Source organism: Sarcophilus harrisii, chromosome 2, assembly GCF_902635505.1.
Source record: "Sarcophilus harrisii chromosome 2, mSarHar1.11, whole genome shotgun sequence".
In the NCBI taxonomy this organism is placed as follows: Eukaryota; Metazoa; Chordata; class Mammalia; order Dasyuromorphia; family Dasyuridae; genus Sarcophilus; species Sarcophilus harrisii.
The window spans coordinates 213,151,513-213,166,781 of record NC_045427.1 but is presented as its reverse complement, the minus strand read 5'-3'; the positions used below and the strand labels follow the sequence as shown (position 1 = coordinate 213,166,781).

The 15,269-nt window shown below is 33.3% G+C and overlaps 1 protein-coding gene across 2 annotated transcripts in view; it reads left to right on the top strand.

Moving 5' to 3' along the window:
• The window catches only part of BABAM2 (BRISC and BRCA1 A complex member 2), a 490,988-nt gene that overhangs the window by 122,207 nt on the left and 353,512 nt on the right, over positions 1-15,269 (top strand). For both annotated transcript variants that reach the window (XM_031951331.1, XM_031951330.1), the window contains exon 5: positions 12,521-12,715. In XM_031951331.1, coding sequence (XP_031807191.1) covers positions 12,521-12,715 — 195 coding nt within the window. The remainder of the gene's footprint in view (positions 1-12,520; positions 12,716-15,269) is intronic.

Here is a 15,269-nt window from a genome sequence, read left to right as displayed (position 1 = left end):
GTGTCCTCCTTTAATTTCAAATGGTATCACTGAGGTCTGGACTCCTAAACAAATCTTAAGCATGAATTCTACCCTTGCAAGGTAATTCATGATTCATTAGTCTAATATTCTGTCCCATGTGAGGTTGGGAGGATTAGAATTGGCCTCAGATGGATAGTTTCTTCAGGCCTAGTAGAGTACCATAAGCATGATATATGTGCCCTACCTCAATTCTTCTGTTTCTGTTTTCTGGCTCTATTGGGTCACAGAGTGTTGCCATATTGTTGCCTTTTCTGTTTTCCTGGCACTGGGAAGAGTGTGTATATAGGTGTATAGAATTGAGTTCTCTTGTATGCTTATGGGTAGGTTTATACAAGTTTGCTTTTGGAGTAGTGGATGGTAGAGTATGCAGTCTTGAGTGAATATATTACAGGTTAGGGATTATTAATCTTCTTGCTCTTAGTTACTAAATTTTTTCTTAACTATCTTTTTACCTCATTTAGATTCTTATTGGCACAGAGAGTAGAGATATCTGAAATTAGTTTCTCTCTTAAGCATGATTACTACTTTGAAAAGGATTGAGAAGTCATGAGAATCTGAGAAAATGTCTTCTGCCATCATGCTGGTCCATGAAATGTGAAAGTTCTTTGAAGAATGTAGTACCTCATCTCTGTTCTTATCTTTCTTGACTTTGTTCAAGTCCCAGTTGAAATATCACCTCCTGCAAAAAGTTTTTCCCAAGTCCCTTCATTGCTAGTCCCTCCCCTTTAAATTTATCTTTATATTATCCTGTCTATATCTTGTTTGTACAATTTATTTGTATGCTCCCCTTTTAGACTTGAATATCTTGAAAATAGGGATTTTTTTGGGGGGGGCATTCTTTGTATTCTTAGTAAATTACCATACTTCCTGGACATAGTAGATGGTCATCAAATGCTTCTTGACTTGATAAGATTTTAGCCTTTCATAGATTTAAGACTGAAGACCTTACCTTAAAAGGAAAACTTGCCTTAAAATTTATCTAGTCAGATTTTGTCTTGTCCAAATGAGAATGGTCTACAAGAATCTTGAAGTACTAATTAACAGATTCATTGTTTAGTTCTAGATTTTCTTACTCCAGTTTCAGCTCTCTTTATAATGTACTTTTCTAAATAAAATTTATATTTGCATATTTAAAGTTATTGTCTGAGTGTTTTAACTCTCATTTTTGATGGAAAATTTCAGTACAGTGTTCTTTTGGATATCAATGAGATATATTTGTCTTACTCAGAAATTGTTTTTGTTCTCTATTATTTTGCAATTTCCAAAGATGTAACTATAGAGCCTTGGGCATAGTTTTTTTTTTTTTTTTTAAGGATCATAGATTTGAATTTGGAAAGAACCTTAGGGGCTAGAGACTCTTTCCCCAATTTTGCAGATTTAGGAGATTAGACCATTCACAACTTGCTTGGAGTCAGCCAGTCATTAAACATTTATTAAGTTCTTATTATATATGAGGCACTGTGCAAAATAGCAGAGTTATAAGAAACATTGAAGACATTCCATCTTACCAAGGAGTTTATAGTTTAATATAAACAATTGTGGACAAATAAGATACACACACACGTACGCGCACACACACACACACACACACACACACATACATATACACAGAGTAAATTGGAAATAGTCATCATTAAGGAGGTTCAGGAAGGTATCTTTTAAAAAGTATTATTTTAGCTGGGACTTGAAGCCAGCAGACAGAGATGAGAAGAGAGAACACTTCAGGGATGGAGTATGTAGCCATTATAAATTCCTGGAGTCTGGAGAATAGTATCTCCAGTATCTCCAGGAATCAGTATCACTATTTTTTGTTTTGTGGGAGCAGGGGAGAAGAGAGAAGTTTATGATATAAGACTAGGAAGGCTTGAAAGTGGGCAAATTTTTTTTTTTTAGATTGTTAAAAATCTCTTAAATATTCGGTTAAAACTATTTCTCTCCAGTTTTTTTTTTTTTTTTTTAATAGCCTTTTATTTACAGGTTATATGTATGGGTAACTTTACAGCATTGACAATTGCCAAACCTCTTGTTCCAATTTTTCCCCTCCTTCCCTCCACCCCCTCCCCCAGATGGCAGGATGACCAGTAGATGTTAAATATATTAAAATATAAATTAGATACACAATAAGCATACATGACCAAACCATTATTTTGCTGTACAAAAAGAATCAGACTCTGAAATATTGTACAGTTAGCCTGTGAAGTAAATAAAAAATGCAGGTGGCCAAAAATATAGGGATTGGGGTTCAATGTTTTTGTGGGGTTTTTTTGTTTGTTTGTTTGTTTTCTGTGTAGAGTTCTGAGAAGTTTATTTTATTTTATTTTTTAATAGTCTTTTATTTACAGGTTATATGTTTGGGTAACTTTACAGCATTGACAATTGCCAAATCTCTTGTTCCAATTTTTCTCCGTCTTCCCCCCCCCCCCCCCCCCAGATGGCAGGATGACCAGTAGATGTTAAATATATTAAAATATAAATTAGATACACAATAAGCATACATGACCAAACCATTATTTTGCTGTACAAAAAGAATCAGACTCTGAAATATTGTACAATTAGTCTGTGAAGGAAATAAAAAATGCAGGTGGGCAAAAATATAGGGATTGGGAATTCAATGTAATGGTTTTTAGTCATCTCCCAGAATTCTTTCGCTGGGCGTAGCTGGTTCAGTTCATTACTGCTCCATTGGAACTGATTTGGTTCATTTCATTGCTGAAGATGGCCAGGTCCATCAGAATTGGTCATCACATAATATTGTTGTTGAAGTATATAATGATCTCCTGGCCCTGCTCATTTCACTCAGCATCAGTTTATGTTAAGTCTCTCCAGGCCCTTTTGAAATCATCCTGTTGGTCATTTCTTACAGAACAATAATATTCCATAATATTCACATACCACAATTTATTCAGCCATTCAATGGTCATCCACTCTATTTCCAGTTTCTGGCCACTACAAAGAGGACTGCCACAAACATTCGTGCACATACAGGTCCCTTTCCCTTCTTTATGATCTCTCTGGGATATAAGTCCAATAGTAACACTGCTGGATTAAAGGGTATGCACAGTTTGATAACTTTTTGAGCATAGTTCCAAACTGTTCTCCAGAATGGTTGGATATATTCACAATTCAGATGGGCAAATTTTTAAAGGACTTTTAAAACCAAATAGAAGATTTTATATTTTTGATGCTCAAGGTGATTAAAAAAAAAACCATTGGAGTTTATTGAATAAATGGTTAGCATGATTAGACCTATACTTTAGGAAGATCACTTTGACAGCTGAATGCGGAACGGACTGGAGTAATGAGAAACCTGTAGTTAGGTTGTTGCAGCAGGTTATTGCAGTAGTACAGATCTGAAGTAATGAGGACGTACACTAAGGTGATAATAGAATTAGAGGATAGAAAGGGTGATATCCTAAAAACAAAAAAGGAGACTATGAAGAAAGGGGGTAATTGATGGTGTCAGAGGTTGCAGCAAGGTCAGGATAGATGAAGATTGAGAAAAGATCATCAGAATCTAGAAATTAAGGGATGGATAGTAACTTTGGAGAGAATAATTTCAGTTGAATGATGTCAGAAGCCAGTTTTTAAGAAAGGTAAGAAGAATATCAATAGATCAAGTTAATATGAATAGTCTTCTCAAGAAGTTTGTATTTATATTTTTTAGTCTCTATCTTGACTAATGTTATTCTTAATTTTATCTATACCCTTAAGCAGAGGGTATACCCTAAATCTCTATCTGTAGCTTTGACTTTTGGCTTGCACTTCAACCTTTGCCAGCAAAACATTTATCCCACACACATCTCAGAGTTAACATGTCACATCAAAACTGAGTTAATTATTGTTCTTTCTAAAGTTATTCCTTATTATATATTATATTCCTTATGTATATATATATTATATTAAATATAAAAAAATAATTTATTTGTGTGTGCTTTGTATTAGTTTAGGGTATGAGCTTCCTGAGTTCAGTACCTCTATCTTATCTAAGCTAAATCAGTATGTAGCTAGTATTTTGTACCCATGATTACTTAACAAATATTTGTTGAATTTAATTGAATTTTTGTTTGAATTGAGTTTGGCAAGAGGCAGTATGGCATAGAGCAAGTTTTGAAACCAGGAAAACCTATGTTCATGTCCCTTTGCTGACATATACTGACTACATGACCCTCAGTAGGACACTTGATCTTTCCATGCTTGCAATTCTCCAAGAATATAATTTCCTGAGAAGGTGCCAGATTTTATTGGTAAAGAGAATATCCTCATTTAGGAGTGCCTATATTATTTAAATCACAGATCCAGGTCCTAACCTGTTGGAAGCCTTACAAAGTGTTAAGTCATTAGAATTGATAGAGACAATAATTATCTAATTTAGCTTGGTTCAGTATGATTGATCTGATTGTACAAGGAGATGTTATGGGCCAGAATTTGAAACAAGGTACTAAGTGGAATTGATGGAAGCAATGCTTGTGTGCTTGGATTTGCACCTTTAATAGTTTACACATAAAGGTCACACATTAGAGCTCACACATTGGAGTTCACAAGTTTGGGAGATACACAAAGTTAACTTTGTAACTTTGTGAATTCACACCTCCCATAATCCCCTCTCAGAAGAGGAGTCAACCTTTTACACTGAGCATAAAAAGCGCTTCAGTCAGTGAGTCAGTAAATCAGTTCAGAAGAAGCCAGAAGTTGGAGTTGAGCTAGAGCCAGAAGTCACCCCTGAAGATTGACAGAGTGAGTGTTCAGTTCGGGAGATTGAGAAGTTAATCTGCAATCGGGCAAAACTAAGATTCAGAGAGAGGCTGAAGCTAGCAACAAGAGCTCTCAGAAACAAAGAAAGCTAACTGGGCTATTTTGGAAGAAACAATAAAAAACTACTTTAACACCTGACTGCATTTTGAGGTGATTATTACTTTGAACTGAAACAGGCTGCCTCCAGAAAACCTCCCCAAGAAACTTGCTCCCAGAGAGAACGATCATATATTATAAAAAAGAAGAGAATACCACACTAATCCTTCATCACTTCTCACATCCTTTGCCTCCAGTTTGGTTGAACAATCCATGTTCAACTTGGAAAGGACCATGTGGATCAAGTTTGCCTGTTTCCCATGTTCATATACATATCCCAGATACATATGGCTAGTAAGTTGGATCCTGACTTAAGCCAAAAAAGGATTTATTATATTGCTTTTGGAAAATTACAAAGTTTCTTTATTGGTCCCCAAATTCTTTTAGAAACAAAGGATTGTATTTTATTACCAGCATTCTGCCTCTTTTGCATGTCTCTGATACATGGTCACAGAAGTCTGAAAAATTGAAAACGACTTATCACACAAAGGTCTATGGAGAGGAACATTGTGGTTGTAAATAGGTTGTAGCAACTAATCAATGAGGAATTTCAAAAAGTAGGAATAAAATATATCATAAGGGAAAAAATAGGGAGAAAAAGTGAGTTGTTCATGTGAGGGATAACATAAATGGCCTCAGTGGGTTTTTTTTTTTTTTTTTGTATTTTCTTTGTATTAAAAAAATAAGAGATTCTTCCATTAAATTTGGAGAACCTCTTGTGAAGTACTTTTATGGAAGAATATGGATAAAAGTCACATGAATTGGAAAAGCATATATGGGTAATCTTCATCTTTAAAAGAGATTAGATTACATATACATTTTAGTATTGGAGAAATTTTATCATTGCCAAAAGGAAATTATATATACAGGTTATTTCTGCTCCTGGTTGAAGCTCATAGCATTTTAATATTGCTTCTTATTGAGGGATTATATAAAATAGGCTTTCTTACAGATCTTTATGATTGGATTGAGTCTCTATTATAGCTCAGATAGATCACTACTTTAATGGAAAAGAATAGATTTTACTGCAAGCTCCTTTTCTATAATTTTGTGAGGTCTATGTTATTAGAAAACTTTGCTATGCTTTATTTGACTATGTGATCTGTATATGTATTTAGTAGCATTTGTTCAGAATTTGGAATTCAGTCGAATAGATGTGTAGGATTGTAAAATTTTGGTGTTTGAGACAATCCTAAAGATGACTGACATTTTCTAATGAAAAATGGAAGCCTATAAAGTGTTTGCTGTAACTAAATTATTGCAGTTAATTTCTTATAAAGAAATACAGAAGCAACTTAAAATATGATCAAAATGTTGTTTCTTGTAGTACAGCCAGGAAAAACAGTAACAAGCTGTCTTTAAAAAAAAAAAAAAATCATATCCCTGGATGATATTCTAGCAACCTGGAATATTTAAATATAACTCCAGGATAAAAAACAATTTGGATTCAGTTAGAACTCACAATTGCTAATTTTCTTTTCATTTTTGCAGTTACCTTTTATTCTCAAGGACTGTATGGCAATGATTGAGATTCTGACTGGCATTAGTGATTCAAATTAAGAGATATGAATATTACTTCTATAGATTCTCAAAGCAAAGACTAACTATGCTTGCATGAGGTGTAATTAAACTATGGTCTCTCCAGTCTATTCTGGAATTGGTAATAAAAAAAAGGAATATAAGATTATATACACAAATCTTTGTGAAAGACATTGTCTTCATGGTTCTTTAAGATTATGGAAGGTAAATAAACTTTGGTTGGAAATGGTATCATATGTGTTATACAAAAGGATAATTCTGCATTTGAAAAAAAGCATTTTCAACAAAATGTTCCAGTGCATCCAGAAAGTAGAAAATAAATTAATTTTCAAGAGTAAGCTGACTTTTTTAGTTTTCAGTAATTCTATGGTTTATATATAGGTTTGGTACTTTTTTTTTTTTTTTTTTAAATAAGTTATAAAAAAGGACACTGTTACTACCTTTTAAATCTTTGCCTTTTAAATGCTACCAAACAGAATAGTTTTATTCCCTTTGGATATCTGTTCATTCTTTGATTTTATCTCTTGTCTTATATGAGAATATAGAATATCTTTAGGGAAAAATCTGCTTTTTACTTTTGCTTAATAATTAAGGGAAACCCTACTGAAGAAGTGAAGTTTCAAATTCATTTTGAATGAATAAAAAGTGGATATCTTTGGACAAAGTCAGAGATTCTTTTAATTAATGAGTGACTATAGTAAGAAGTTCTCAGGGGAAATTGTGTAAAGGGGAGTAAGATAAAGTTTTTTCTTCATGTAACTTCAGGTAAAAGTTGGAGAAGTTGGGGGGAGAAGGCAGGGGTGCATGTAGTAAATATTAGCTGTGCTGGGAATATGCCACTGAGAAGTTTCACAATTAAAATCCAATGCTGGAGATGGAAGGGGTTTCATGACAAATAACTGATTTTTTTTTTTTTTTTACTCATTTGAATAAAAGGAATATTTTAACAACATTTTGAACTATTTTGAGACAGGAAAGAATCATAGAAATTAATTTTGATATCTTTCCCAGCTTTTCAAATAAACAGTTAGTTTCAAATAAACAGTTAGTTGACCAGTAGAGATAATTAGAAGTGATTATGATTAGGGTCTAGATTACTCCCTAGAACTAGCAAGTCAATAAGAAGAATAGAATTCAGGCAAATTGTAAGGTTGACTCTCTGATTCAACCTTAATCAGAGAGTTAAGATTTAAGAAACTGAAAGTACCTGAAGCTAAAGTCTTAAGAGCTGAAAAGAAAATGACTTTAGGAACAAAAGGGGCCAGTACTTAATATCTAACCTCCAGACTCAACCAACTTCAAATTATGTTTTTTTTTTTCCTCGTGAGGCATATGCTAAGACTGCTAGGTGGATTAGTCCCTATGCATTAGTGCAGTGATAGACTGGAAATCCTGGAGTTGAATATTACCTTTGATACTTAATATCTTTGTTACTGTGTGCATAATTGTATTTGTATATCTAGTGCCTTAAATACTTACTGATTAATGACTTGAATTGGTAAGCAAGTTACTCAATTTCCCTGAGGCTGTTTTCCTTATCTATAAAAATGAGTATGATAATTATCTTCTAGCATCTGCTTTTCAGTGTTCTAGTAATTCTCAGTTCTACTAGTTCTTTATGTACATGTAAACAGCTGGATTAAAGGAAAGTTAACTATTAGACACTTTTAATTTTTCCTTTCAATTCAGTTCTGGTAAGAAATTGTAAGCTGAGTTGATAATAGAAATAAGTAGTAAATTTGGAGTTCAAAACAAAACAAAAAAAGAGGGAGTTGAGATTAAATACTGTTAGCATGGGCCTCTTGATAACAGCACAATTTTCAAAACAGTTTAAGGTTTAAAAATAATTTACCTTATAATTTATATAAAGTATAAAAACATTTAGATCTATAGAAGAATTAGTAGAAATATCATTCTTCCAGATTGGGACATTGTATTATTTTCCATTGACACAAAATCCTTTCCCTGTAGCTATTCAGCTTGAAGAAAGTTATCTTCCCTTCATTGTTCATCTTTGGGCTTAATTAGAATATGATAGTATTTTCTATTGTCCTCCACATTCCATCTTTCCATCTGTAATCCCATTCTGCACATTGCATTGGTTTGCACATTGCAATACCTATAGAGATATTGTGGGGTCTAGTTCTTTACTATCACTTCTATTTCTTTATGTTCTGACTTTTTTATTTCTTTGCATACTTGAAAAATCTGTTAACGATCTTTTTGTCATTTAATCCCCACCTCAATAGATCAGCTTCTCTTTTTATGTTGTTTTTTTTTTTAAAAGCTCAGGAAATTTATTTTATGGCTTGCTATTTTCTTAATAGTTGCATTTATTTACCTTGTGTGCTACTGTTTAGGATGTTGCAAGTCTAATTTACTTACAAACTTAGTTTTTTTTTTTTAGGTCCCTTTTTATGGAATGTTCATCTTTTTTTAATGGATGTTTAAGTTTTTAAAAATTAATTTATTTTTTATTTTTAATATTATTTTATTTTTCCAGATGTAAAGATAGCTTTCAACATTCATTTTGGTAGGACTTTTATATTCCAATTTTTTCTTACTTTTTTCCTTTAACTCCTTCCTCCTCAAGACAGCAAGCAATCTGATATAGCTTAAATGAAGGCAATTACTTTAAACATATTTCCATGTTTGTCATGTGGTGTGAGAAAAATCAGACCAAAAGAGAGAAAAAAATGAAAGAGGAAAAAAAAACAAACAAAGGCAACAATATTGTGCACATTCAGTCTCCATGGTTTGCTCTCTGAATCAGATGGTATTTTCCATTTCAAGTCTATTGGATTTGCTTTGAATCACTACATTGTTGTGAAGAGCCAAGTCCATGATAGTTGATTATCACATAATCTTGTTACTGTGTACGATGTTTTCTTGGTTCTGCTCACTTCACTGCTATTCCAAAACTACCTCAACCTCCTTTCATGTTGAGGAGTTTGCTTTTCCCACTTTTTATCCCAGATCTAAATGAGGTAAATTTATTTTACATCAGTAAACATTTATATGAACATGAAGGAGGAATGGAAAGTGGGGATCAACTGACTCTTCAATCTCATTACTATCTGACCTGGTTAAAAGAAGGAGAAAACACACACACAGATGGGTACAGAAATGCATTTAATTAAGTAAGGAAATAGGGAGGAGAAAGAATTAGAAGGATGCTAGATTAAGGGAAGGATTAGTTTTAAGCAAAACAAATACTTAAATATGTACAAAAATATTTATGTCTTTTTGAGATTGCAAAGAATGAGAATCCAAATGAGTATCTACAAATTGGGGATGGACGAATAAATTATGAAATACAAATATGATGGAATATGATTGTGTTTTAAAAAATGATGGAGAGAGTCATAGAGAAATCTGGAAAGACTTGTGTGAACCGATACATACAGAACCAGGAGAATAATTTCTACAAAGACAACAAAACAATAAAGGCAAAAAACTTTGAGAGAATTAGGAACTCTTACCAGTATAATGACAAACCATGATTCTAGAGAATCAACGATGAAGTGTGCTGCCTATTTCTTGATAGACAGTCTCAGAATTTAAAATGATTTTTTTGGTACATGGCTAATAAGAAAATTTGTTTTGACTATACATTTTTGTAATAGATTTTGTTTTTCTTTCTTTTTTTTTTCTTATTTGAAGGGGAGGTGCTTTTAGGAGAGTAATAAGGCATATTTTTATTGATTGATTCAAATAAAATGCAGTTCAAAAAAAATACTAACCAAATCCTGATGTAAAAATGATAGTCTCCAAGATACAGAACGAGATATAGATATTTGGGGAACTTAGTTTGATTTACTATGCATATTTCTGACAAATGTTTTTGTTTTTCCTTTCTTCCTTCCTTTCCCTTTTCTCCCCGTCTCTTTGTTTCTGTCTCTCACTCTCTTCCCTCCCTTGCTATCTATAGATAAATAGAATAATATTTAGTATTAAAGAAAAATAAATTCTTAATTAAAATATAAAAAATAAATCAAAGAAAAATATAAGAGGTTAGATTAGGGCTAGGTGGTAAACAGATCTGAAAATTATCTGCCTAGATGATAATTGAACTCATGAAAGTTGATGAAATCACTAAGTTTGATGAGAAGAGTGCCCAGGTTAAGATCTAACAAGGGAAATGAGAAGACTAAACAACAAGAGCCAGGTGCTAAAATGGGTAGAGAGAGTACCAGCCTCGGAGTCATTGGGACCTGAATTCAAATTCTGATACTTACTTGCAGTGTTACCACAGGAAGTCACATAACCATAGTTGTCTCAAAGAGAGAGAGAGAGAGAGAGAGAGAGAGAGAGATCGATCTGATAGTGTCAAAAGACTACAGAGAGGTCAAGAATATATGGTAACCATTAAATTTATCAATTAAGACAGGAATGATTCTACCTTGATTTCAGACACCTTTCCTTCAAACTAGGTGTAGTCATTTATATTGTGCCTATGACCCAATTTATTTCTAGTTCTTGTTATTTTCTTTTATTGCTGGGTTAAGATAGATTCTGCCTCTCTTTTCAGGTTTTGAGGGAGGTGTGGAGTACAGTCTTAAGTATTACAGTTACTTTGAGAAACAGGAAATGGATGGGCAAATTAAATTGAAGAAATGAAACAAATTAGAAATTGAAACCCACTGGAACATCAAAGAATAATCAAAGATAGAGGTTATCTCTCCCCAGAGAATGTAAGAATGGAAGCTCCTGGGGGCCAGGAACTGATTATGTAATGAGAGGTGGTGGCAGTGTTAACTGAATTAGGATAAAGAAAGCCTCCTCACTGTACACTCTCTGGCTGCAACTGTTAGAATGATGGTGGTTGTGCCCTTTCTCATGAGAAAGAATAAAGACCTTTTCTGATATCTGACTCAGATTACAAGATTTTTGATTCTTGTGGTCATTGTCCCACACATTACCTAATCTATGGCTTATATCGGGCAGAAGGAAATCTAATTGGTGTATCCTTTCACCATTGTCTATATATTAAAATACATGTTAAAATCCCTAATCTAGCTTCTTGCCTTTTCACCTTATTTCATACTATTAACGTTTATAAGCTTTCCGTAAACTCAGCATTAATTTGAAAAATCCTTCTATGTCTAGAAAGTTTGGTTTTTGTTGTTGTTGTTGTTTTGTTTTTTAATATTCCCCTTTGGGATATTCTTTCCTTCCTTTAAAGTTCAGTCTAGAAGCCACTGGTCTATGAATCCTTTTCTATTCTCCTTTTTTACAATTAATGACTCAGTTTATTAGTTATCTCTTTAAAGTAAAACTATAATAATATCATTGTCTGAAAACAGTGAAAGTAACCTATAAAATAAAATGGAAAATTAATTTTTAAAGATAGAGCTTCATAAATGTATTTTTACGATTTTGTTCCCTGCCTTCCAGTGTTTTAAGAATTTTGTGAAATGGTCTAGAAATAAGTTTTATTAAAAGTTTCATTCAAGACACACAAATGAAAAGTGGATCCAGAAGTAATGGTTAAAATTATTTAAGAAGATGGTTAAAATTATTTTAGCTTACTAAAACTTATTGTGGAGATTTTACTTGGAAATTATAGGATTGCTTCCAAATATCGTAAGTTTTAAGTTTTAACAATTCTAAATAGAAATATATTTTGAAAAAATAAACATGAGAAAGCAATTTTAAAGACACCCTCAAGAGTTCTTTTGATTACACTGTTAATACTCTTTTACTTCCCCTTTTTGATATCTCTAGAATAGGGACTGAGAGAATCATTTATCATAAAATCATAGAGCATTTTTTGTCATGGAATTCTGCTTGGGCAAATTGGCAATACTCTGCTGCTATTTTTTTTTTTTTCACCAGTGGAAGGTTCTTTTTAGGAGTGTTAGGAAATCTTTATGTTCTTTGTGATAACTCAAATGGAAAATAATTAAAAGTCTAGAAGAGAGAGAGCTGAGGTCAAAAGAAGCTTCCAACTTTAGTTGTCTGCTTATGGCTTATTAATAGCTTCAAGTACCTCTGAGATTTCCTGAGGCAGTTTAGGCTCTGTATTTAAGAAAGAGTATGATAATGAATTTGTATAAGCATTTTTTTTTTTTTTTTTTTTGATCTGGTCCTTTGTTTATGTCATCTGTAGAATCTTGCATCCTGGGATCCAGCTAATCCTGATTGCCTTCTGCTTGTGGTGAAGGAACTTGTGCAACAGTATCACCAGTTTCAGTGTAGCCGCCTCCGTGAGAGCTCTCGCCTCATGTTTGAGTACCAGACATTACTTGAAGAGCCACAGTATGGAGAACACATGGAAATTTATGCTGGGAAAAAAAATAACTGGGTGAGTCTTTGGGTGAAATAAATTAATAACAAAAACTTAAAAATGAATATTGTCAGAAATTGTTTCTTAGTAAATGTTTGTTGTCCTTAAAAATGTTTTTGTTGGATCATACTATTCCTGGAGTATGATCCTTTTGTCTCATTTTCCTCTACCAAATTTTTTGAAAAAGTTGTGTACACTATTTTTCTGACTGTATAGCCTTTTGTAGTATGGCTTCCTACATTATCACTCTGTAATTATGATTAATTATTTAATTACCAGATAAAAGTATTTTCTCATTTACCATCTTTCTTGACTTTTCTCCTTCCTTTGACTCTGTTGACCATCCCTTCCTGTTCTTTTTTCTCATCTAGGATTTCCTGACACTAATATCTCTTTCTTTTCCTCTTAGCTCTCTGACAAATTCTCATTCTCTAATGCTGCATCATTATCTGTATCACACACCTAACTGGGGATGCACCCCCAGGCTCTGTCTTGGAGTCTTTTCTTTTTCTTCTGTACATTTTCTTTTTGGACAGTCCTCATCAGCCTTGCTGATCTACATTTATTTCTATTTAGATGACTCCTTGATCTTTATATCTAGCTCTAATCTCTTCTGAGCTCTAGTCTAACATTACCATCTCACTGTTGAACATTTAGAACTGGATGTCCCAGAGGCATCTCCAATAGAATGTTTCCAAATATAACCCATTATCATGTGCTCCAAATCTTCTCTTCTGATGAACTCTCATATTTCTGTTATGGGTCATTCTTTAAGTCCCCAGATTTGTAAACTTGGTATAAGCCTTGGTTCTTCATTCTTTACCCCACATATGCCATAACTTTTCCATTTCTGTCTTTACAATCCTTCTTAAATCCCAACTCATTTTTCTTTATTCACACTATTGTTACCTTATTTCAGTAACTCATTTTTCTCATCTTGCCTGAAAAATTGCACTGACTTTCTAATAGTCTCCTCCTAACTTGTCTGTCTCCATTCCAGTAATGATGATGGTGATGATGATACCAACTAAAAAGTATATTGAACTTCAAAGCTGATAAAGTTTGATTTATAGATATATTATCTCATTTGATCCTCACAGTATCACTGTGGGTGAGGATGCTATAATTATCCTCACTCTTAAAGATGAAGAAAATTAGCCCAGAATGTGACTTTCTCACACAAATTTAGTCACACAACTAAAACTAGTAAGTACCTTAGGTGAATTTGAATTTAGTTCTTCTTTACTCTAAACCAGGGGTCCTCAAACTACGGCCCGCGGGCCAGATGCAGCAGCTGAGGAAGTTTATCCCCCTCACCCAGGGCTATGAAGTCTCTTTATTTAAAGGCCCACAAAACAAAGTTTTTGTTTTTATTATAGTCCGGCCCTCCAACAGTCTGAGGGACAGTGAACTGGCCCCCTATTTAAAAAGTTTGAGGACCCCTGCCTAACCCCTGCATTGTATTCATGATGATACCTCATTGCCCTAATCTTTTTTCTTATTTAATATTTTATTTTTTTCAAATTACATGTAAAAATAACTGAAGTTTTTCTTTTCTTCATATTTTTAGTTCCAAATTCTCTCTCAGCTCTCCTCTCCCCCTTGAGAAGGCAAGTAATTTGACATAGGTTATACATGTGTAATCATGCAAAACATATTTACATGGAAGTTATTCTGTGAAAGAAAACACAGACAAAAAATTCCAAGAAAAAGTAAGTAAAGAAAAAGTATCTTTGATCTGCATTCAAACTCTACCAGTTCTTTTTCTGGAGATGGACAGCACATTTTATCATAATTCCTACAGAATTGTTTTGGATTATTGTATTGCTGAGAATAGCTAAGTTATTCATAATGGATCAATGTATACAGTATTGCTGTTATTTGTGCAGTGTTCTTTTGGTTCTGCTCATTTCATTTTGTATCAGTTCATGTGAGTCTTTCCGTGTTTTTCTGAGAGAATCTTGCTCATCATTATTTTTTTTTCATAATTATAACTTTTTAGTGATAGAACCCATACCCGAGTAATTTTTTTTACATTATCCCTTGCACTCACTTCTGTTCTGACTTTTCCCCTCCCTCTCCACCTTCTCTTCCGATGGCAAGCAGTCCTATACATGTTAAATATGTCACAGTATATTCTAGATACAATATATGTGTGCAGAACCAAGCAGTTCTCTTGTTGCACAGGAAGAATTGTATTCAAAAGGTAAAAAATAACCCAGGAAGAAAAACAATAATGCAAATAATTTACATTCATTTCCAGTGTTCTTTCTTTCGGTGTACCTGCTTCTGTCCATCATTGATCAATTGAAACTGAGTTAGATCTCTTTGTCAAAGAAATCCACTTCCATCAGAATACATCCTCATACAGTATCGTTGTTGAAGTATATAATGATCTCCTGGTTCTGCTTATTTCACTTAGCATCAGTTCATGTAAGTCTGTCCAAGCCTCTCTGTATTCATCTTGCTGGTCATTTCTTACATAACAATAATATTCCCTAACATTCACATACCACAATTTACCCAACCATTCTTCAATTGATGGGCATCCATTCACTTTCCAGTTTCTAGC